At 45.4% G+C, this 25,555-nt stretch overlaps 1 protein-coding gene across 4 annotated transcripts in view; it reads left to right on the top strand.

Annotated features, from left to right (window-relative positions):
* The window catches only part of YPEL2 (yippee like 2), a 62,225-nt gene that overhangs the window by 31,524 nt on the left and 5,146 nt on the right, over window positions 1-25,555 (top strand). For all 4 annotated transcript variants that reach the window (XM_012533747.3, XM_049702346.1, XM_033431661.2 and 1 more), the window contains 2 exons: window positions 21,374-21,417; window positions 22,461-22,569. In XM_012533747.3, coding sequence (XP_012389201.1) covers window positions 21,374-21,417; window positions 22,461-22,569 — 153 coding nt within the window. The remainder of the gene's footprint in view (window positions 1-21,373; window positions 21,418-22,460; window positions 22,570-25,555) is intronic.

Here is a 25,555-nt window from a genome sequence, read left to right as displayed (position 1 = left end):
CTAGGATGTCTTCCTGGACTATAGGATTCTCTCCCTCCACTGGACATCTGTAGTACTCACTGTCTGGTTGTTCATTTGGCAATTAGTAATGACTCTTGTAATAATATGGTCTATGTTTTTGTGGTTACATGCACTTTTATGTGTAATTGTCTTGTTTCCTAATAAGATTCTAAATAACCTGGAGTCATAGACTTTCCGAATGCCCTTGGCCCTGGGTTTTTCTAGTTCAACTCCTCATTTTACAGATTAGGAAACCGAGTGCCTCTTAACTTTGTACTTTGCCACCTCCTCCCTGCCACACACGCCACCTACTGCCTTACACATAAGGGGTGCTTGAAAATGCTAGAGGCAGCCCTGGAGGAGAGGGCTGGCAGCCGGGATAATGAAAGTATCAAGCTGTGAGGTCTTGGGCAAGATTGTTCTCTCAGGCTCTCCCTTTTCTTCATCTACCCAATCCAAATGAGGCATTAGATTAGACTGTCATTAAAGGTTCCTTCCACCTCCCCCATCCTCTGATTCTCATATAGCAGCAGCAGATGATACAAGACAACATAACTTAGTGGTTAACAGTGTAACGTCTGAGTCAGGCTACCTGGGTTCAAACCTTGGCTTCTTTGCCTATTAGTTATGCAAGTTAAGTAACCTCTCTGTGTCTTGGTGCCCTCATTGGGAAAAGGGGAATCATATTAATGTTAGATACCTATAAGATTTTTGTGGCAATTAAGTGAGGAAATCAATATAAAGTACTTCTCACAGTGCCTGACATATAGTAAATGCTCAGTAAATGTTCTATCTATGAATATCGTTAAGCAAAAAACAGAAAGTGGCACTCAAACATAATCAGGTCCTGACACCCATAACAGTTCTGGCATATTCACTCCTTCCATTTTTTGAGTCTCAGGTATTGCCCTTTAGCTATACGGTGTTGTCAGTAGTCTTCCGAGACCCGTATAAGTCCCTGGTTCTTTATAGTAATTCCAAAGGGACCAACACGTTTCTGGACGTAATTGAATGGCAGCAGCAGCAGCTTCCATTCTGCTTTTGGGGGGCCTTACCTGCAAGTAGCTGGGAGGCCTCTCTAGAATTTAAATGGAAAAATCTGCCCCCTACCCCCCTTCCCTTCCTGTCTGCCAGGTGGTTATTTTGCCTGTGAACCACACATCAGCCAGTTACAGAAACCTCAAACTACCATGACAACAGCAGCCCGGGCAGCTGGAAGAGAATTCCGGGCCTGAGTGTTGCAGCAGTAGCTGAGAATTGCTTCTCAGTTTGGTTCACCCTGTGATGTTCCACGGTGGGGGGCTGGGGCGAGTTTCTTTTGAATGAAGCCATTTTTCTTTCTTTCCTTTTTTTTTTTGTTACAGAAAGATGGTTTTCATTATTTATTTATTTAGGCTGTGTTGGGTCTTCGTTGCTGCATGCAGGCTTTTCTCTAGTTGAGGTGAGCGGGAGCTACTCTTTGTTGAGGCGCCCAGGCTTCTCTTTGCAGTGGCTTCTCTTGTCGCGGAGCACGGGCTCTAGGTACGCGGGCTTTAAAAGTTGTAGTTCTTGGGCTCATTAGTTGTGGCTCGCAGGCTCAGTAGTTGTGGCACACGGGCTTAGTTGCTCCGCGGCATGTGGGATCTTCCTGGACCAGGTCTTGAACCCGTGTCCACTGCATTGGCAGGTGGATACTTAACCACTGCACCACCAGGGACGTCCCTGCCATTTTTCTTATCTTTGAAAACAAACCCAAAAAAGAATCTCTGATGCCTTTGTTTCCAAAGCACTCAGCCAACTCCTGAGGGGAGGGCTTGACCTGGTGACCCAGAGTATCGTCTCTGGGGTCAGGGCTGCTTAGCCAAGGAGAACCTTAGCTCTCTGCTTCCCTCCCCTCCCTGCCTGTTGCTGGTGGCTGGACAGTGACTCAGGAGAGGAGGAGGGAGGAGAGGAAGAGAGGAGGAGACAGCTCCACCAGCTGCTGCTAAAAACAACAACATCTAATCAGTCCATAAACTCCCTCCCCTCCGGAGCACAGTGATGTCAAGAGGCAGCAGGTGGCATGGACTCTCCCCTCCCCCTATCCCCTAATGCCTTTGGATCTTTGAAGGGACAATTTATGGTTGTCAAAAGGAAAATTATCTCTCTTTGCGGGGGGAGGGGTGGCAGGAAATTCCTTCTCTTCCCTTTCAGGACTGGTCCCACCAAGAGCATTCACTGTAACTTCAACTCTAACAGGTAAATGAGGGGCCTGGAAGAGCATTCCCTTGCCAAAACAAAAGATCCTGGTGTGAAGCCTACTGCACTAAGCCCAGCCAGTTCTGCTTTCAGTGAGCTCCTCTGACCTGTTAGATACGAGAGATACAGTGGCAAACAGATGTATAACTTGCCCTCACCCAACTTGTACCCAGACTCCAGTCTGAAGAAGCACCTGGCAGCAGTACAAGTGGGGAGATCCATCCTGAGCCTGGTACCCAGGGTTGTCTGGAGCAGCTGAGAGGCTGGCATATTGTTCCATGTTGTTTTCTACCCAATTTGCCTGATTTTCATGAGATGCCCAAATGTGTACAGCTTTCCCCCTGATTACCCCTGCTTCCCCTGCAGTGTCAGCCCAAGCTGTAAAGCTGCCAGCTGGGCTCTTGCAGCTTGAGGTGGCCAGCGAATCAGACCTGCTGTCCTCTGATATGTCTTTGGAGGAATGTCTGTTCTTAGGACCAGGCCTCTCACCATTGGGTGGTGGCTGCTTGGCTTACTTTACCCACAGCCGGTCCCTCCCCTTTACATGCTGAATGTTCCAAATGACAGGTAAGGCTCTGAGGAACCTTTAAGGTTCATCCTAGACACATTCACCCAGGAAACCTAAGGAGAGAGGAAGTGAGAAAAAATAGACTTCTTGGAGCTCCTTTAAGCTCCAAGTCGCTGTATATCTTGATCCTCCCCTTAGCAGGAGAAAGAAAAACAACAAAGTGTATCGGTGGGGGAGGAGAGTTCCTCCCAGTCTGTCTCCTTCTCTAGAAGAACAACAGGCCAGTCTGCCCTGGGCACTATGGGGCCAGGTGCTGGGTAAGTACACGAGGAAGGAAAGCTGATAAGATAAGGTCTGACAAATCTAGGTCACCAGGCTGCTCCAGGCACCTGTGTGACTAGTCACCTTGAAACGGACAGGAGGGAGGATGGACTTTTGTTCGGGGCACAGACTAGCTGACTTCCCAGACCTTTGTTTGTTTGTTTATTTAATACACATTTCTTGATCACCATTAAATGCCAGGTCCTGTGCTTAGGTGTTCCAGGCCCCTGTGTGCCTCTGGTAGGCAAAATCTCCTCCTGGATCCCAGGCCTGTAACCAGTGCTAAAAAAAGAAATGACATCATGCAAAAGCCAGTTGGTCCACTAACTTCCAGAGTGGGAGCAGCCAGACTCTTGGTAGAAGGGAAGGGCTGTTTGGAGTCTTCATTCCCTTCAGCTCGATCAGGGGTCAGCAAAACTTTACCTGTAAAGGCCAGATAATAGTATTTCAGGCTTTGATGGCCATAGGGTTTCAACTCTGCAGCCATAGTGGATACATAAACAAATGAGCCTGACTCTGTTCTAGTAACACTTTACTTACAAAACAGGTGAGAGGCCCCATTTGGCCCTAGTGCATTGTTTGCTGACCCCTGAATAGAAGATTGGAATGACAGTTGTGAAATGGGTGTTGGAGAAATGAGTTTATGTGATTTCAGGAGGCATCCCAAATCAACACAGTGGCTTCACTTGGTAGGGATAGTATAGGACTTGATGCACTATGCTCAATGGCAAGGTCTGATTGACACCAGAGAATTCTACTGCACAGGCCAAACTTCAACCTCAGCCATCTAGCACGCTGGTTCCCACCAAAGGTTACAGGGTAACCAAGCCAGACAGAGCACACAATTTCATACAATCTCATCACTTATGTGGGAAAACAATATGGGGCCCTGTGGATGGCAAGTCATTGGCACCACCTTAAAAGCCCTGAATAAAGGGTCAGGCCACCTCTGCTCTAGGGCCTGGCTCTGCCACTGACTTTTTTATTTATTTATTTGGCTGCGTCGGGTCTTAGTTGCGGCACGTGGGATCTTCGTTGTGGCGTGCAGGGTCTTTCACTGTGGCACGTGGGCTCTTCATTGTGGCGCGTGGGAACTTCTCTCTAGTTGCGGCGCACGGGCTCAGTAGTTGTGGCGCATGGGCTTAGTTGTCCCGTGGCATGTGGGATCTTAGTTCCCTGACCAGGGATCGAAGTCACGTCCCCTTCATTGGAAGGTGGATTCTTAACCACTGGACCACCAGGGAAATCCCGCCACTAACTGTGGAGGGTGGCATTGGATAATGACCGCTCTCTGACCATTTAGCACATACTGAGTACTACTGTATGAGGCACTGGGGATACAGAAATGGACACAACAAAATTCTTGCCCTTAAGTAGCTCATGATCTAGTGGGGAAGACAAATAGGTGAACTATTATACGAGGTAGTGAAACACAGGCTTTGAGTAGGTGATTATTCAGGCTGCTGTGGGGGCAAAGAGCAAGATGAGTGTTTATTAAGTGAAGAAGAAAGGGGAGTCCATTCTGAGCAGAGGCATAGAAACATTCTAGAGGAGATCCAGCCTTGGGGACCACAGGTAAGAGATGGAGAGGGCATGTAGAGGGAAGCAGGAGGTCAGCAGGGATGGGTCACATAGCGCCCAGAAGGCCCAGCTAAGGTGTTTAGACTCAATTGTGTATGCTGCATGCTCTGGGGAGCCACGGAAAGTTTTTAAGCAAGGGAGTAATAGCATGTGGTTCATACTGCACTCGACTTCTCTCTAACTTCTACAGACTGTATATCCGTGAGCTTTGTGTGAAGAGGAATGTTGATATTGTATAAAGTTAATAAGCACCGATAATTAAGCCAGTGGCTGTAATTAATAACCAGGGTCAGTCCCTTCCTGGTGATGCCTTCAGCTAAACAGCAACCAGATAAATCATTGGCAAACACCAGGCACCCATAACTGAGAAGAGGGCCCTTCAGAGTGCTCCAGGACCTGGATTCCCTGCTTTTCTGGGTAAGATACTCCCTCTCATGTGACCCTCCTGGCTTCTTGAGGCTCACTCACTGAGTCATCATAAGCTGGCCGTTGCAACCCCACATGTCTGAGTTTTTCTGTTACTTTAAAGGGAGAACTGAGTTGCAGAATTCAGGTGCCTTTGGTGTAGTTTTGAAGTTTAGGACAGGGAAAAGTGAAGGCGGAAAATAAGTGGCTTCTGCAATAGGCATGGCTTTCAGGGCCTAAGAGTAGTTGAAACTGGCATTGGAAAGTGGGGATTCTTAGGCAGCGATTCCCGAATCTGACAGTACATCAGAATAAGCTGGGATAAAAAGGCTGGTTTTTATCCAAAGATCCCACCTCCAGAAATTCCTATTCTGTAGGTCTGAATGTGACTGGGAATCAGAGCCCCTAATGGGGGAAAGAAACAAGTCACCTAGGACACCAGATTTAAGGAGGCACTCACTCCATTATATGTCATTACAGGATATTGAGTATAGTTCCCTGTGCTATACAATAGGTCCTTGTTGTTTACCTGTTTTATATGTAGTTGTATGTATCTGTTAATCCCAAATTCCCAACATCTCACTCCCCACCCCCCATCCCCTTAAGTAACCATAAGTTTGTTTTCTTTGTCTGAGTCTATTTCTGTTTTGTAAATAAGTTCATTTGTATCATGTTTTTAGATTCCACATGTAAATGATATCATATGGTATTTGTCTTTCTCTGACTTGCTTCACTTAGCATAATGCCTCCAGGTTCGTCCATGTTGCTGCAAATGGCGTTATTTCATTATTTCTTTATTGTTGAGTAGTATTCCGTTGTATATATGTACCACATCTTCTTTATCCATTCATTTGTCATGGACATTTAGGTTGCTTCCATGTCTTGGCTATTGTAAATAGTGTCGCTATGAACATTGGGGTGCATGTATCTTTTTGAATTAGAATTTTCTCCATATATGTGCCCAGGAGTGGGATTGCTGGATCTTCTGGCAACTCTATTTTTAGTTTTTTAAGGAACCTCCATACTGTTTTCCATAGTGGCTGCACCAATTTACATTTCCCACCAACAGTATAGAAGGGTTCCCTTTTCTCCTGTTGTTCCCATTTTCAGATGAAGAAAGTGAGGCTTAGGCAAATTGAGTTGATCAAGGGGACTCCGCTAGGAAATGGTAGAACCAGAGTTGGAACTCAGGTGTGACCCACCAGGCCACTCCCCTAAGTGCTCTACCACAGGGCCTATTTCTTGCTCTGAATTAGCAAAGGAACTTAGCCCAGCCCCCTCTCTTGGTCCTTCCCAGGCAGTCTGCCTGGCTCTGAAATCTCCAGGTAACTTCCTATACCTGGGGTTTAGCACTTGGACCAAACATGACACCCCAGCTCTCCTTTGGGTGTCCTTTTGTTTGTGTTAATGGGTTTCCTGACATGTACAGCCATGGCAAACTGGGGAAGGGGCAGAGGAAGGGCACAGGTGATCTTTGGCAGGGGCAGAAGAAGAGTTATTCTTTCTTAAGCTGTTTACTGATTAACTCCCTTTGCTCCTGAAACCAGAAAGAAGAGGAACTCAAGACTCAGCAGAGCTCAGAAGCCCCAATTGATCTGTGGTCCAACTGGGTCAGGGGGAGTGACCCTGTGCAGTGGCCTTTTTTTCCTTCCCCCCAGGGACCTGTATGCCACAGCTCACTAGAGCAGAGTTCCATGCCACTGAGGGGAGGGATTCCAGCCCTGCTCCCTTCCCCCACACTCCCAGCCCCCCAGCCCAGAGGGGTTAGATCTCCTGTGAGGCGCATGTCTACCTGTTCAGTCCCTTCCTCCCTGGCCCTCTGGCTGGGCTCCTACTGGTGTTAAGTTGCCCCAAATACCCAGTCTCTTATTTCACATCCTCAGGCAAAGATCCCACAGCCAAGGTGCCCTTTCAGCTTAGCTTTCCCATCGGCCGCTCACTGACAGATAAGCTTCTAAGAGGAGGGAAGAGGGAGGGTGGAGAGGTGGGTAAAACCTGGGGCAGACCCCTTTGTCCCTTTGTCATGGGGTGCAGCGGGTCCCGTAGCTCCCCAGCTTTGTGTTTGGCGGGGCAAGCCCTGGGTGGTGGCCAGCTGCCTGGCCCCTGTCCTTTACTGGCAAATGGAGCTTGACTTGGCTAAGGCATACTTGTACATACGCTAAGCTTTACCTTAGGCTAGAAGTTGGAGGCTGAACGTTTGTAAGTGTCAAGAGACAAGGAAACTCGGTGTTCAGTGTGTGGGCTGGGAGAATGCAGGGGTTCCTGAGCCAGGCTCTGTTTCTGTATAATCTGCAATGGCCGTGCCAGACTCCCTGTCCAGACCTCGCAGAGATGTTTCATTCCTCGGGCTGGATGGAACTGAGACACGAGTGCTGCTGCGAGTTGGGAGGGGGAAGAAGCCAGTGGACAAAACGTTCCTGCGCCTGGGTGGACCAGCACAGCACAGGCTGGGTCCCTGGGAGGAGAGATGAAGCCTTTCTCCTTTCTTTAGCCAGTCCATATCTTGAGTCACAAATGAGTTACTGCCAGATGAACTGGTATTAGTTTACCTTTCTGAAGTGATAGATGCACTTAAAATAAAAATGAGAGTGACCAGGAAGTTTGCACAGTTAGCTTTGCCAGTCTCACTGGTTTGGGAGATGAACCCTGGAGTTAGTACACTCACTCCATTATAGAACTGGGCCTCTGTGTACAAGTTGGTGTCCAGAATATATTTAAAATGATATCCAGAGTATCCAGAGACTATTTTAAAAACGTGTACAGAAAGGTAGCAATTAAATGTTTCTCTTGGAGTAAGCCTGGCCTCTGAATTCTCCCAGGAACCCTTGCCTAGGGAAGACGATTAAAAATAGATCTGAGTAGCACTTCCTGCTTGGCAGATGGCTGATAGCAAATGCTAGGGCTTGCAGCTGACCTTTCCTTTCTGAAATCTGCTCTGTGTTTCCATGATGCTAATTGAGTCCCTCTCTAGACCTAATCAAAGTGCTGGTTGCAAAAAAACACGGCTTGCTGTCCTGGCTGGGCTCAGTTCAGGGAGCAACTTGAAAGTGCTGGGATTTGCATGGAAACACCCACTCTGTGGTCCAACTGGCTGATCCTTGTTTTAAAACTAACAAGGTCTGCTTTCAAATTTGCTGTCTAGTTTTATTAAGGATCCCACGCCCTGTCCACTCCCATCCACAGAAAAGATCAGTGGAGAGGGGAGTGATGTGTACACAATGGACAGTGCTCACACACACTTCCAGACGAAGTAGCTGCCCAGAAGAGAGACAGGGCCTTTTTGAGATTTAACTTCCAGGTGTGACTCTGTCCCCATCAGCTGCCTTATAAAACAGGGATAATACCTGAGGCAATGCCCTGACTTGGTATCCAACTATGGGAGATAAAAGCTATCACTGTTTTTCTTATTATGTAGCAAATATCTAGGGACCACTGCTGACTTCTCATGGAGTTATTATCCTTCCCTGGGAAAGAGATGGGCATATAGACAGGCTGTGCTGAGGCTATGCTAGGTCCTCACCATCTTCTTCACCCTACTTTGTCTCCCAGGAGAGCCCTCTGCTGGAATTGAAGCATCTTCTGGGCAGAGCTGCTCACTACACAGTGGGGCTGAGCAAGGTCTGGGACATTAAATATTTGTTGATTTAGATCTCCCCCCTTCCCCCCGCCCCCTGCCATTTAAAAACTATCACAGACTGCTTTAGTGTGACAAAACCTTTTTGCCTGGGAGATGATTTTCTAGTGCCTGATATTTCACAATGTACCTCAGGCTTTTTTGTTGGCCAGGGGAAAATGTTGAGCACCAGAATAGGTGAAAGGGATTTAAGTCTCTGTGTCTTGAGGATGAGTCTTAGCCAGGACTTAGATAAGATAGGCCAGCTGATGAGCAGAAAAGCCCTTTTATGCAGATAAACAGGAAGTTTAAAAACACAAGAAAAGAGGTCTAACTCTGACTCAGAAATGTTCATTTAATGTGCAAGGCGTCTGCTCTCTTGAGAATATGGCCTCATGGAATATTCGCCCTCGTAAGAAACCTCACTCAACCCCCTCATTTCACAGATGATGCAACTCCCAGTTCAGAGGATCAGGGGTCTGCCTAAGGAAGTCATGCTGGTCGGAGGCAGATGATCTAGCCTTGCCTGGCAGGGGTGGGAGGGGGTCAGCTCGTTGTTCTGACCCAGTCGTGTTCTGTTTCTAGAGGGAATACTGAGAACCACCAGTGCCCAACTTTTGCACGTTGGCAAGCCTTTTATGCTCACATCTTTCTAACATTTGTATGCTCAAGTCTCTTTCATAAGAGCTCTCTGGCTGTGGTTTCTTCAAGCCCTTTTAAATAACATTGTCTCTTCCTTCGTAACTATTTCATATAACTCTCTACTCCTAACTCAGCCCCGTCCCTGGGGGAATATGAATACAGAGGTTAAATGTAGATATATGCTAATACGCCACAGGTGGAAAGTCTAGTGCTGGACATCTGCCATGAGGGGTGGGGGAGAACACAGTACTTGGCCTACTTCAGTTTGTATGTACAACCTGAAGCCTGACTGTTTAAGCAAAGCCTTGTGTTTTGATTAGCATTTCCAGGAGAGGAGAGTGTTGAAAGTGTTTAGGGAATACCTAGTATGAAATGGAAAATCAGGTTAAAAACACGGTGGTTTTTTACTCCCCCAGTGAAGGGGGCCCGGGGTTCGATCCCTGGTCAGGGAACTAGATCCCGTATGCTGCAACTAAGAGTTCCCATGCTGCAACTGAGGATCCCACATGCCGCAGCGAAGATAACGCGTGCTGCAACTAAGACCCAATGCAGCCAAATAAATAAATAAAACAAAACAAAACAACAACAACAAAAAACACAGTGGTAGACTCAACGAGGGTGAAACCGTGCTGTGTACAGGAAATTTGAAGGAGCTGGTAGAAGGAAGGATGCTACCACTTCTCGAGGGCCTGGCGTATGCCAGGCACTTTACTATCTTTATTAGCCCATTTGACAGGTGAGGAACTTGAGAACAGAGAGGTGAATGTACCTAAGAGCATACAATAGAGAAAGTGCCAGAACTGGGATTTGAATCTAGTTCATCTACTGAACTGGGAGAGGCTTAGCCCACAGAAGGAGACCTTGGTATGGGCAAAGCTGTAAAGTTATTTGGCATCAAAGGATGTAAAGATGGAGTATTCAGGGAGCTCTCAGGAGTTGAGCTCGTAGAAGGAGTTCTGGTACTGTCAGAACTGCTGGCAGTGGAATGGGCTTTCTGAGGAGGCATTCCCTATCCCTGAAAGTATTTAAGCAGAGGTTTGGTAGAAATGTGGACAAGAGATTTGCGTCAGGTGTGTAATTGACTTTGGGGCTCCTCAAATTCCAGTGACCTATGAAATTAAAACTGGATAAAGTCATAAGTATATTTTGTTTTGTTTTGAGATCCTCCACTCTACCCAACCTACAATCCACTGCATGGGATTCCTGCAGACTGCAATTAGTTAAGTATTTCTCTTTTTGAAAACCCCCCAAAGCATTCTGCTCATTCTTTGCCACTAAGTCCAGGTGCCAAAAAAAAAAAAGCGGCGGGGGGGGACTTTAAAGGGCTTCTTTGCTTTAATTATTTTTTCCGACGAGTTTTGAAACGAGAATCATTCATTCAGTAGTTAGCTGGGAAGGCTGTTTTCAGGTTAGGTTGCAGAGAACATTCTCTTGGTGGTCCTGTCAGCCTTAAGCATTGTAAGTTTACAAATTAAATTTTATCCATTCACCCAAGAGTGACCAAGCTCTGGTGAAGTGATTCACCCTAACACAACTCGTAGGAAGCTAACTGGTAGACCAGAATTCTAATTAATTTACAGTGGAGCAGATAATCCCGAAAGCTTGGACTGTGTGTTGTCTTCCTTGAAGGTAAACCCACTGAGTGAGAGAATTAAATTTAGGCAGTTGCTAAGTAAATATGGAGTCAGGGCAGAGGAAGGTGAATAACCTAAGAGACTTTCATCAGTTCTGACAGCTTAATCCATCCTTCTTCTTCAAAGAGACAGATTTTCCAAGTGAACACATTCTAGAAAAATCTTGGGACCTGGAGTCAGAAGCTGTTGGTTTAAGTTCTGACCTTGACTTACAAGCTTTGTGAAACTGGGTAAGTCACTCAACAGCTCTGGACCTCAGATTCCTCCTCTGTTGGTTTGAAGGTTAATCAGTTAATGTATGTGAAAGTGCTTTGTGCGTTCTGAGGTCCCGTAAGCGTGTCAGTATTAGTCTGATTCTGTTGAGCCCCTTCCTTTTAGGAAGTCACTCGGACAGCACCCTTGTCATGCCATCTTCGTTTTCCCCTAGAGTTTGGAGCCACACTGCCTGGGCCTCTGTCATGTATTGGTATTTGATGCTGGGCATACGTCTTAACCTCTGCCTTGCTTTCCTCATCTGTCAAATGGGAACGATAAAAGTACCTCCCTCATCAGATTGTTGAGAGGATTAAATTACTTGGCTTATGTAAAACAGTTGGAATCTGTCTGGCATATAGTAGGCACTGTATAACTGTGAGCTGTGACGGCTGTTATTTCACCATTTCCAATTTATTTTAATGAGCCACCTCAGTCTCATCTGTAAACTGCCTCCAGTTTCACCGTAGTGATTGCTGGTTAGAAAACGTTTAAAAAGCAACCCCCTCCGCGGCATGTGGCATTAGTCTTGGAGGAAAACCTCTTCTGACCTTTCTGCCTGGATTGGTTACAGGGGAAGACTTGCCTTGAGAGTCTGTAGGTTTTGCCTACTGACTTTCCAGCAATCCTCTGTAGTGTCAGGACATGTTCATTCGCCAATGCCCGGGTGGCTTTGGGAGCAGAGGTGTAGATTGAAACATAAATCCAGGAAATTGATTGTGTTCTTCCTAGGTGTATTAACTTGCATTGTCTTCTTAACTTCAGCAGCTCATAGTGAATTGTTTTCAAAGGCCTGATGATTTTCAAAAGTTTCACACACATGATTTCATATAATCCCATAATAACCCTTTTAAAAGAAATCCTACCCCTATGTTGCCCCTCCTCCCTTCCTCTCCCCACTGGTAACCACTAGTGTGTTCTCTATATCTGTGAGTCTGCTTCTTTTTTGTTTTATTTGCTAGTTTGTTGTGTTTTTAAGATTCCACATATAAGTGAAATACAGTATTTGTCTTTTTCTGTCTGACTTCCTTCACTTAGAATAATACACTCCAAGTCCATCCATGTTGCTGCAAATGGCAAAATTTCACTCTGTTTTTACATCTGACTAGTATTCCGTTGCGTTTCTATATCACATCTTTTTTTTTTTAACATCGTTATTGGAGTATAATTACTTTACAATGGTGTGTTAGTTTCTGCTTTATAACAAAGGGAATCAGCTATACATATACATATATCCCCATATCTCCTCCCTCTTGGGTCTCCCTCCCTCCCACCCTCCCTATCGCACCCCTCTAGGTGGTCACAAACCACCTAGCTGATCTCCCTGTGCTATGCAGCTGCTTCCCATAGCTATCTATTTTACATTTGGTAGTGTATATATGTCCATGCCACTCTCTCACTTTGTCACAGCTTACCCTTCCCCCTCCCCATGTCCTCAAGTCTATTCTCTATGTCTGTGTCTTTATTCCTGTCCTGCCCCTAGGTTCTTCAGAACCATTTTTTTCTTTTTTTAGATTCCATATGTATACCACATCTTCTTTTTGTTTGTTTGTTTTTGCTTTTTTTTTGTGGTACGCGGGCCTCTCACTGTTGTGGCCTTTCCCGTTGCGGAGCACAGGCTCCGGACGCGCAGGCTCAGCGGCCATGGCTCACGGGCCCAGCCGCTCCGCGGCATGTGGGATCTTCCCGGACCGGGGCACGAACCCGTGTCCCCTGCATCAGTAGGCGGACTCTCAACCACTGCGCCACCAGGGAAGCCCCCACATCTTCTTTATCCATCCATCTGTTGATGGACACTTAGGTTGCTTCCATACCTTGGCTATTGCAGATAATGCTGCTGTGAACATTGGGGTGCACGTATCTTTTCAAATTAGTGTTTTGGTTTTTTCAAATATATACCTGATGGTGGAAGTGGAAGGGCCTGGTGTTTTTTTTTTTTTTAATAAATTTATTTATTCATTTAATTTAATTTTTTGTTTTTTGGCTGCATTGTGTCTTCGCTTGCATGTGGGTTTTCTCTAGTTGCTGAGGGGGGGACTACTCTTTGTTGTGGTGCGCGGGCTTCTCACTGCGGTGGCTTCTCTTGTTGCAGAGCATAGGCTCTAGGCGCGTGGGCTTCAGTAGTTGTGGCACACGGGCTTCAGTAGTTGGGACTCGCAGGCTGTAGAGTGAAGGCTCAGTAGTGGTGGGGCACGGGCTTAGTCGCTCCGCGGCATGTGGGATCTTCCCGGACCAGGGCTTGAACCTGTGTCCCCTGCATTGGCAGGCGGATTCTTAACCACTGCGCCACCAGGGAAGCCCGGCCTGATGGTTTTGAGAGAAATTTGAGCTCCATTATTTCAGCCCCTAGAAGTTTTAGTTTTATATTTGAACTGCAAAGGACCCAGCTATTAACAACTGGCTGCCATTACATCCTGATTCCACCTGTTCACTCTCTAACTCGGAAGCCAGTCTCCCGGAACAGACATGTCAGCCTTTCTTCTGTAGAGGATGGGGCTTGTCTGATCATACGAATCCCCTGCTCTTTAACCCTGTGGAGAATGCATGTTTTCCAGGCCTTCTCTATGGTGAACAGGAGGGAGTGCAGGTTGTTGAGAGCTGACTGGCATCTGCTGAATTGAAAGGTCTGATCCTTAAATGACTTAAGTGACTTAGATCCCGAAATCTCCACATTTCAGCAATTAAACGTGGCCCCCAGGCCCTACACCACCTTTTGTTTTTGCCATTCAGTTCCTTGCATAGTTTGCATCGTGTATGCTCCCATGCCCTTGGAATTTTATGACTCCACACAGCAGATATTTCCTCCTTTAGAGCCAGTCCCTTCCCTGCCCCTCCCTCCATCTGTTTCAGGAATGGGAGAGCAGTTGAGATCTACCAAAGCTCGAAGCCAGCCAAAGAGGGCTGGAAGCAGCCATGCTTCTGCCCCTAGGCAACACACATGGCTTTTTACCCCATCTTGAAGTTTCTAGACAGATGTGTGAAAACTTTTTGTAAGCCATGAACACATACAAATGGCTTTGTTCTTTCCTAGTCTTTCCTGGTGACCTGTGTCCTAGTGTGGAAGTCATACAGAGTCAGGAAATTCTTCCCTTATAATTAACCCAAGTCTCTCTTATTTCCGTCTATTTCCTCTTGTTCTTATTGCAGAGAAGATGGAAGAAATCCCCTTTAATCTTCTTTCCTCTTAGCTAACTGTTCAGTTTTCTTTAAACTGCACCAGGTTCTAATTGTGGAAGTTTTCATCATTTTCATTGTTCTTTATTACCACCCTTCCCACTTTCTCCATATGCTTCCTCAAGGGTGAAATCCAAACAAGATCCAGTATTATTTTGCTTGGGTTTCAGCTCTTTGGAATGGAACCTGTGGTTTACTTTGACCCTGAGTAGCAAACTCTACCAGGCTTTACCATGGATGCAGAAAGGAATGAGAAAGGAAAAGGGACTGCCCTGACTTTCCCCAGCAAAATGTTGAGGTGGGATATTTAGCCAACACCCCAAGGCAGGAGTTTTACAAATCCTCCATTGTATCTCTATCTAATACCTCTGTTACCTTCTCACTGAGATGGTACATAGTATAGCATATAGTACCTTGAGCAAATCCATAGAGACAGAAAGTAAGTTTGTGGTTGCCAGGGACAGGGGAAATGCAAGGTGACTGGTAATGATGCAAGATTTCTTTTGGGGGTGTGAAAATGCTCTGCAATTAGATAGTGGTGTGGTTGCACAATATTGTGAATACACCAAGAGCCCCTGAATTGTATACATTAAGGGTGACTTTTGGGACTTCTCTGGTGGTCCAGTGGTTAAGACTCTGAGCTCCCAATGTAGGGGGCCCGGGTTTTATCCCTGGTCAGGGAACTAAGATCCCACATACCGCAGCTAAGCCTGCGCTCCACAGCTACTGAGCCTGTGTGCTCTAGAGCCCGCGTGCCGCAACTAGAGAAGTCTGCGTGCTGCAGTGAAGACCCAGCACAGCCAAAATAAATAAATTAATTATTTTTTTAAAAAGGTAACTTTTATGGTAAGGTTCTATCTATCTACCTATCATACCTTGAAGTTTATGGAGTACCTCTTTCATATATAGTATCTCATTTATTTATTATACAGATCTGATGTGAGTGTGAATACTATATTATTGTGCCCATTTTACAGATTAGGAAATTGAGTCTCAGAGAAATTAATTGGCTTGACCAAGTTAGTAACACAGTGAGTATATGGCCAAGCCGGGGCTCAAACTCTGGCAGTCCTGCCTCTTCAAAGCCCATGTAATGAACACTGTACCTATGGATGGTAGGTTGGAGAAGTAAGTACCAGGTGCTTTAAAATACTCATATTATTACAAGTGGAAAGGCTCATGGGGAGCTTCAGTTCCATCCCTACATTTTTATGGATATTGAGTTACAAAGAGTGGAAGAGTGGCCTTATGCCATAATATAGAGAAAGGGGGACACCAAAGTCACTGAAGAAAAGAATTTTGAAGAACCAAATAGATGAGAGTCAACCTTTTCTTCTCTCTTCTCCAGGCTCCTGAAAAGGCCAAAAAGGGAAGGTAGGGAACTGATCTTTTTACTCTGCACTTTTGTTTACCTTGTTTTACTTCTTGTTCTCAACAACTTGGAAAATAGGCATGGTTTCCATCTGCAGATGTAAAAGATGTGGAAGCCGAGAGAGGCTAAATAATTCTCCCAAGGTCAAGCAGCTATTAAGTTGAAGTTGTAAAACCAGGGTTTTATCCTGAATTTCTGAGCCAAGGTGAGATCCTCTTATCATACGAAGATATGCAAGGGCTGGTCTAGCTCCCAGATGTTACAGCTGAGTAGTCAGGTGGGTATCTGCTTCCCTCATCTCTGGGCACTTCCTGGGGCACATACTCGGTTGATGATGGTTGACGTTCCCAGAGAGAGGCGATTGAGAGGCTCTGCTTCATGCTAGGAGGACTTCATGCCTGAGCCTGTTCAAGTGAAGGAGGAGCCCACATGTTTGCTCTGTTGCCACCTTCCCCCCACAAGTATTCATTTTTTTTCAACGGTCCTCCTACTTTTTAAAAGGAATTGCTGCCTTCCAGACTTTCAAAGGGGCCAGAAATCAGTGGTTTGGGCTACTAAACAGGAAACTCAAAGCCCTTTCCGTTCCTTTGAGCTGGCTGGAAGGGCTGGGCCTGGAACTATTACCTTCCTTTAAAGGACAGAAGAAAAGTTTTGTATAATTTAAAAAACAACAACAAGAAAACCTTTTCTGGAGTCCTGAATACCAGCCTTCATTGATATACAACATGGAAGAGAGCTGCCTTGTTGCCTGGCAGTAATGACAGCAAACAAATGTGTCCGACAGTCTGTTTGGGATCTCCTGGTCTGAAATTCTGTTTGCTTCATTCTAATTGCTTCCTTCACTTCCTTTCAGTCTCCCCACCTTGGGTACCACCCTCACTCAAGGGAGCGCCAGACCGTGCCTCATTGTGCCAGGCTGGGCTGGGGCCCACAGGAGACAGTGACCCAGCCGGGCTATTCTTGTCTCTGTCTCTTTGCAAGATGCCTGTTGTTCTCTGTGAATGTTTTTCTCATCATAAATGTTGGCTTGGCAGGGGCCCAGGGTGGAAGCCACGGTGGAAAAGCTTCCAGAATCCTGCCCCAGAGATTCAGCTGGTCCTGAGTGCCAGGCCGAGGAGACAGGCTCATAGATACTGTCGCTGGGGAGGTACCTCTGTAGGTATTGCCACCGAGACGGCCCTGATTGGGTTCGGCACCCTTTGCAGAGTGTGGACCTCTGCCAGCACTCTCTCTCGAAGAATAGGCCTGGAGGAACCGTGGTGGCCTTGTGAGGCGCCTCTGGGCCTGGCTGGCAACTCTTTTCCTGCCATGTGCCCTCCCCCACCCTACTCTCTAGGAATTCGAATCTGTGTCAGGCCAGAGAAAGTGACTCTCAGGCCCTGCCTGAAACAGATTGGAACCCCCAGAACAGTGACCTCCAAACCTTTAAAATCACATACCCCTACCAGTAAAGTGTTTGAGCATGTATTCCTAATACGTCTACTTACTTATAAATGGTATACATGGGTTACTCTGTAATACCTACATTGTAAACAAATATTAGAAAACTTTAATAATTTCTGTAATTTAAAAGGATGGAAGAAAAAATAAAACAATTGGAAATTTGCTTTTAATCTTATTTTATTGAAGGTGTATATGATTGAATACGCCCTCTTTTTAGGAAAGAAATCTTGGTTTATCACTTTGTGATTCAGTGACTCGGAGGTGTGTCCCTAGGGAAGTATACTTCTATACTTCATTTTAACAGTTGCCCGTAATGGAAACTTCCTTACAAAGGTAGATTCAAATGGAACATTTGCATCCTTGAGCTTACAAAAATCACGATCCCCATTTTCCAACCCACCCACCAGTTATACAAAGGTTTTTGCTGAACTTTGTAGTTTAGAAAAGTACCTTTTAACGAGACTTCAAACTCCTCTGAAGCTCTTTGTTTGGAATACTTTTAAATAGATCAGGAGATTTTTTACAATTCCTAATTGTACAAATATAGGAGTACGGTGTTCAGATATAGGAGAGTTTAGAGATGGCTTATTTTAAAATTTTTATTGGATTTCACCAACAAGAGTGAATTTTACTGTATGTAAATTTAAAAATTAAAAAATCCAATGAGTTTTGACAAATGCATAGACTTATGCACCACTGAAATCAAGATAAGAAAATTCCAACTCCTGTGTTACCCCTGTGTAGTCACACTTTCCCCTTACCTATAACCTTTGGCAACCAATGATCTTCTTAGCTAAAGCATTTCAGATTCATCCATGTTATGTGTATTAACATAGGTTTTCATTTCGTTTGAGTAATCGAAACTGCCAAACTCTTATCCAAATGGCTGTGCCATTTTGCAATGTCTGAATTCCAGTTGCTGCACATTCTTGAGTGCACTTAGTTTTGTCAGTTTAAAAAAAATTTTTGGACCATTTTAATGTGTGTATAGTGATATCTCAATTATGTTTTTCAGTTCGCATTCCCCTAATGACTAGTGATGTTGAGCATCTTTGCATGGGCCTGTTTCCCATCTGTTTATATGTGGTGAAGTCTGTTCAAATCTCTGCCCATTTTAAAATTGGGTTTCTTGTTTTATTATTGAATTTTGAGAGTTCTTTGTATATTTTAGATACAAGTCCTTTGTTAGACAAGTGATTTGTAGATATTTTCTCCCAGTCTATGGCTTATCTTTTCATTCTCTTAAAAGTGTTTTTCAGAGCAAAAGTTTAAAATTTTGATGAAATTTAGCAGTTTTTTCTTTTATAAATTGTGTTCCTGGTGTAGTATCTAAGAAATCTTTTCTAACGCAAGGTCACAAAGATTTTCTCCTGCATTTTCTTTTGAATATCCTCCATTTTAATTTTTGTACCGGCATATCAATTCTGAACTCCAAAGATCATATAAAATGAAAGCATTGCTAAATACTGTTCAGTGAAACTTTTTTTTTCAAGATAAACGTAAATAGATAAAATTTCTAGTATTTTCCCCCTACCCTGAAGGATTGTCTGGTGTACCTTCTGGGGAGACTGCTGCCCTGAAAAGCTTTGCAGTGCTGCCTCTCTCCCTGCATTCCCATTGTGCCCAGCAGGTAGCAGGTGATCTGTGAGTCTTTGAGAAGTGAATGCCTTTTCCTGCCATAAATGGTGAAGCTGTGTTACTTCATGTTGTCGTTTTCCAGTCTGCTTTCTTCTAGAATTTGTTTTCCCATAACCACGTTCTTCTAAGCTCTAGCTTGAAGATCTTGATAAAAGTTTCCTCGAGGGTGGCACTCCCAATTATCCATAATGTAGGACCACAGAATTATACGAGAATATAATTTTGGAGCTGGAAGGAGACTTGGAGGTCAACTAGTCCAAATCCCTTATTAAAATCAAACCAAAAATAAATTAACTCTGGTAAATTCACAGACTGGAATATGACTCAGCAATGAAAAGAGAATGAACTATTGATATATACAGCAACATAGATGAATCGTAAAAGAATTATGCTGTATGAAAGAAGCCAGGCAAGAAACACTACATGCTGTATGATTTCATTTATTAAAAATTATGGAAAATACAAGCTATAGTGACAGTAGACAGTGTCTGCCTGAGGATGAGTGGGAAGAGAGTGAGGAGAGAAGAGATGGCCGGATTGAGGGACATGAGGAAACTTTTGGGTGTGACAGATAGTCCATAATATTGGTTGTGGTGATGATTTCACAGGTATATGCAGGTATCAAAACTCATCAAATAGTACACTTTAAATATACACACTTTGTTATTGTATGTCAGATATATACCAACAAAGCCATTTAAAGAACAAAAAAAAGGAAATTAGAGGCAATTGACTCATGCAATAAATATTTTATAAATGATGGCCAGATTCATGCTATGTGTTGTGGGTTCAGAGAGAGATTGAAGACATGGTTCATGCCTTCAGGGAGCTCACAATCTAGTAAGTGAGTTAGACAGAGAGACAATTTAAATCCAGTATGCTAAGAGCTAAGAAAAAGGAACAGGCAGGGAACAAGAGGAGTCCAGTACATGGGTACCAATGGGTACCTCTTCCTGGGGAGGTCAGAGAAAGCCTTACGAAAGAGAGGAAGCTGAGCTCAGGCTTAGGATTGGTCAAGTGGAGGAGACTCCCCATCTCGGGGAAGATGGTGGTCAGAGTTGGTGAAATGCAAGTTCCAGGAATTGCACGTGGTTCGGCCTGACTAGAGCAAAGGACACAGTGGGGAAGTAGCAAGAGAAGAGACTGCAGAGGTTGGTGGGACCAGATCGTGAAGCTTTTGCTATCCTGGCGCTGCTTGGATGTCTTGTGCTCCAAAGTTGAACTAACAGGTTGGCCAAATATAGGGTCTGTGTTGCTGGGACATTGTCTCATCCAAACACTTGGCATGGACTTCCGGGTTCCAGGTTTCGAGGCTGTGACACTCCTATTCATGCTCAGTGCTAGCCTGGAGCTCTTATGTTCCCCGGGGATGTTTCAAGACCCAAAGGAAAGAGAGCTGGTTTCAGCCTGAGCAGCAGCTGGGGAACATCTGCTTGCTCCTCAGAGCTGCACCTGGGAGCCAAGGCTTCTGGTACATTTGTATGTTGGAGGCAACCAACAATCTAGCTTCCCCAAAGGCAGTTTTTCCACAAGTCAAGAATTTTACCTTTCTCTCCGGCTGGCAGCACTGATCCCTAAAGTCCTGTGCTTCTGACAACAGCTGTCTCATGGGCAGTGATCTGTGTCCCGTCTGGTTCTCTCCTACCCTTTGGTCATCTGTTAACCAGTCACCCATAGACTTCTCCAGCCACTGAATAGCAGAGGTCATGGGAGAGTCCTTTATTTGTTTGTTTGTTTATTTATTTTAAGAGTGGTCTTAGAGCAGACCAGGATGTTTAATTCAGGGTGCAGTTGTCAGGCCACATTAAAAATGCAGGCAGAAATGCAGTACATGGACAGCTCATGTCAGCCAGACGTTTCAGTGTAACCAGAGGAGGAAAACACGGATAGGGCCTGTGTTAATGGAAGTAGATGCCAAGTCGCACGGCAAGCTCTGGCTCCTGTTTCTCCTGTTCCCTGCCATCCTCCAGCCAGAAGAAAGAAGCTCCTCTTTAAGCTGGAAGTGAAAGTGGGATTACTGTTTAATGAGCATTCCTGTGATCTAGAGCTGACGTTCCTTACACCTCAGAAGGAGAGCTTTCGTGCTGCCGTTTGGGAGGATGGTAACTCATCTAGCAGTTAAGATCTCCAAGAAAGCAAGACCAGTGAGAAGTGTGGGTTTGGTGGTTTATTCTTACCTTGGGGATTCTTTGCTGTCTGCAGGGTCGAACGAAGAGGGCAAGCAGAGGTGCTTGTGCTGGTTTCCATGCCCTAGCCGACCTTGAGAGCTGTGGGCAGTACAGGTGGCTGAAATCCAGTGGGTCCAGGAAAGGCCAGTGTGGATTCATGATATTTTCTTACCTGGGCTGGTGAAAACAGTCCGAGCGTGGGCTGTCCCGGGCTCTGTAGCTCTGTTTATTCTGCCTTCTCCTCCTCCCACCATGCCATCTGCTAGCTGGAGGGTTAACTGGCTCACTGCTCCCTGTTAGCCGTGTCAGCCCTGCAAGGTCATGACTGTTGTGCTTTGGGGCTGGTTTCCCGAATGGGTGGGTGAAACGGATCTCTAACTATCGATTTGTCTTCTTGCATTTCAGTCGTTCCAAGGAAGTCAAGGACGAGCATACCTCTTTAACTCAGTGTGAGTGTCTCTGAATGGTACATCCATTGTTCGGTGCAAATTTTGAGGGGTGGGGAAAAGCAACGCTCAATGATAATTAAACAATGGAACCTGTCCTCTCTGACACACACACACACACACACACACACACACACACACACACACCCACCCATGGAGCATTATTTACCACAAGCTGTAGCCAGTCATCCTTGGGGACTTTGCGGGGGGTGGGGTGGGCATCATCTTTGGCTAAAAGTAATATAGTCACTACCCCCAGTAAGTACAGAGGGCTGTAGTCTCCTAGGGAAGAAGCTGAAGTGCTTCTGAGAGCTTCAACATGGGAGGTCTCATAACTAGACCTGAGATGTGTCTCTGGGGAAGAGAAGGAGGGTGAACAGAGGACCCAGGGTCTGCTGGAGGACTAAGGTTGGAGGAGCCTTCATAAAGTGGAGTTAGTGAAGAGCCTTCATCCCCTCCTACAGATGCACAGTCTGCCACAGCCCTCAGCATTGCTTACAGCTTTCTCTAGGAAAGCAAGCCTGATGAACTGTGAAAATGGAGATCTAGCGTGTTCAGTCTAAAATAATAGGTGCTCTGTGAAGGAGTCTATGTATTTGATAGATGGGGCTCACCCATCCTTGTGATCAGGACAGGACTGTGCCGTCATGATTGACATCTCTGGCTGCAATCAGTCCTCAGGAAGCTCTGAGGACCTGTGCTCATGGCTGTGGACTTCAGTGTGGTTGTCAGTTTGTCCCTTAAATCACAAGGCTAAAAGCATTTGTTAGAAAAATCCTGAGCAAAGTCTCAACCATAAAGACTTCTTTTAGTAGACTCATTGAATCAGAACTTGCAGATCTGAAATGCATCTCAACGGAGACGTTTGCATGTGGCTACCTTTTCGGAGGTTATTCCTGGTTTCAGTTAGAGACGATGCTCTTCTCAGTGTTGGCTTCCCTTCAGGCAGCTGTACTCAGTTAATTTTTTGCGGGGAGTCCAGCTTGAACAACTGATGGTGAGCACGTGCCTGACGCCCCACTCTCTCTCTCTGTCCCTTGGCACAGAGTTAACGTGGGCTGCGGGCCGGCAGAAGAGCGCGTGTTGCTAACAGGACTGCACGCCGTCGCAGACATTTACTGTGAAAACTGCAAAACCACTCTGGGCTGGAAATATGTAAGTACCAAAGAGTCTGACTGGTGGAGAGAGGGCCATGAAGGAACTAGCTGAGAGCCGCACATTAGAAGAATGTTTTCTTCTACCTGCCTCCCGTGGCCTTGTGGGATTATCTTTGACCAGGATGGGAAACTGAGCTCAAAGAGCAGTTCCTGGCACACTTCTGTTTGCCACACTCATCCCCTTTTCACTGACAGTCCACCCCTCCTACTCCTTTCTTCACCTGCTCCTGATACACGTGCACGCACACACACACACACACACACACACACACACACACACACCCTCTCTAATTAATAATAATAATAGTAATAGTAATAATAACAATGGCACATAACATTTCCTGACAACTTACTGTGTTCCAGACGTACATTATTTTATTTACTCTTCACAGAATCCTTAGAGGATAAGGATTTACCCATTTTAATCCCTAGTTTATGGGTGACGAAACTGAGGCTTAGGGAGGTTAATAGTATGTCCAGTGTTGTCTAGCCATTACATGGCCAAACGAGGATAGGAGTCCAGGTGGTGGTCCGACTGCAGAGCCCATGTTCTTTGATGCTCCAGTAAATGTCCCCAAAACATCTCTTAGGTCCCAGACCCTGTGCTAGGCATCATCAAATATTGTGTTAATTAATGTCCACTGTCAGATATAGTCATGGCTGGACTTGCCCAACTGGACATTTATTCCTGCACTGTTTAACTCAATAGATATTTTTAACATCTCCTTGGTACCTAGGAGAGTAGGCAGTCCCTTGCCAGGGTGAGAGGAGGTATATGTGTTCAGTGAAAGTCAACCTGTATTATTGTTATTATTATTATTGGCAGATCTTTTCACAGTGCTTTTCTCTGCCCTCTCTCTCATTGTGGGAATATTGAAAAATGAGTCTTCCTGTTTCTGGGAGGGCAATTTATTCCATGTAAAATGCCTCAAATCCCCTGTCCTGTCAGTTGCAGAGCATCAGTGTGGGGCTGGCTCATAGGACAGCCCACAGGAGTAGTCAGAACCGCCCACAGAGTGTTGAGGTTGCATCAGTGTAGGTTTGTTGACTGCAGTAAATGCCCCACTCTGCAGGACTTTGATAGTGGGGGAGCTCGTGCATACGTGGGAGCAGGGAGCATAGGGGAAATCTCTGTGCCTCGTGCTCCTTTTTGTGATGAACCTAAAACTGCTCTAAAAATATGAGTGTATATGAAAAAAGATGTTGAGCCAAAGAAGCCAGACATGAAAGTATGATTCCATTTAAATAAAGTTCAAAAATGTGCAGATCTTGGGGAGTTACCTGGTGGCCTAGTGGTTAGGATTCCGGGCTTTCACTGCTGTGGCCCGGGTTCAGTCCCTGGGTGGGGAACTGAGATCCCACAAGCTCCGTGGCTTGGCCAAAAAAAAAAAAAAAAAAAAGTGCAGACCTAAAAAACTGCTGCAGGTGGAGTCTGCAGTGCAGCAGCATGGCCTTTAGATTCCATCTTTTCATGTCTTCCTTGAAACGTTCAGAATGAGAATGAAAAAACCTGGACACTGTGTTTCATGATGCCAAGAAGGTTTAACCACAGCTTCCTACGGGAGAAACTGGCCTTGGCCCTTCTCCCCCTGTATGGCCACTGGTCCCCTCTGAGTGATCTGGGGGCCACAGGTCTGGTTTTGATTATCCAAAAGTGTTCTGCTGCTTCTTTGTTTCCCAGCTTCTTGGCTGTCTTATTCCTTGAACATGTGCTGGATTTATATACAGAAGATAAATCTGACTTGGTTGGTTTTGCTCCTTTCTTCAGGTAAAATGATTCAGTCCTTTGACAAAGCTTTATTAAGAACCTTTGTGCTGGATACAAAAGTGAATGAGATCTAGTTCTTGCCCTCAGGGTGTTTATAGTCATGATACCAAGGGGGAAAACCGCAGGTGAAGTTACAACAGCTGGACAGGACAGCAGAGGAACATCCATCTCCCCAGACATTCATTGATCACCTCTCACATGCCAGGCCCAGTGCTCCAACCTTTCATTCGATTATTCCTTCCGACCCTTATAATAACCCTGTGAAGTACTTGTAATTATCCCAATTTTGTAAACAGAAAGTTTATAATTTTGTAAATTGTAAAAGGAAGTCAGATGCTTAAATGATGCTTCTGATGCTAGGAAGCAGTAGACGTGGGGTTTAGGGGGGATGTTTGTTTCAATTCCAGATCTAGTGCTGTCTACTGGAATCCAGTTGTGACATTTTGTAAGTGCCCTGTGGCTTGGGGGGTGTTGACTTTTTTCTTTCTTTTTTTTTTGTTTAATAGGGACACACTGTCACTTTGCTAGTTTTGTTTTTTCCTCCTCTCTATCCTGAATACACTACTGTGGAACAATAGGTCCTATTCCCAAACCACATTCCTCTGGTTGTGTACACATCACACACACACACACACACACACACACACACACAAACGGAGCTGGGGAATAATGAGGTGTCAGGGAAATTACTGCTGAGCCCACAGCTCTTGTATGTGTGTGGTGTGTTTGCACTTTCTCTCGGTGCCCCTCCCCTCTCCGCTATGTGGAATGATTCCTCTCTCAACAAGAGGCTCGAGTCTGAACTCTTGTTCTGAGACCCGGAGCCCCTGAGCTCTAGAACAGAAGATACAGTCCATACAAATGCTGCCCGGAATCTATCGACAGTAGGATTTATTTAACTCCTTCCTAATTTAGGGACTCGGGAGGGAGAGCTGATGTCCACTGCTCTGCACAATGAGCTTTGCCATCTGATGACCCTGATACCCAGTGTTTTTCAGATGATATACCAAGATGGTTTTTTGTATCTGTGTCTGCAAATAGAATGTCACCTTGACCCTACACCTATGCAGGACTTATTTCTGTGGGGCTTATTAGCTGGGAGAGCCTGCAGTGCTGTAAGTTTCAGCTGGTAACCTCCCAGCTGGTTTGCATTGGGTTTGCCCTTCTCTGGAGGCCTGGCAGCTGGGTAGGGCTCAAGGGCTGCCAGGTCGTTCAG

The sequence above is a fragment of the Orcinus orca genome, chromosome 19 (assembly GCF_937001465.1).
Source record: "Orcinus orca chromosome 19, mOrcOrc1.1, whole genome shotgun sequence".
Taxonomy (NCBI): domain Eukaryota; kingdom Metazoa; phylum Chordata; class Mammalia; order Artiodactyla; family Delphinidae; genus Orcinus; species Orcinus orca.
The sequence above is the reverse complement of the archived record's forward strand: the minus strand, read 5'-3'. Positions and strand labels throughout refer to the sequence as shown.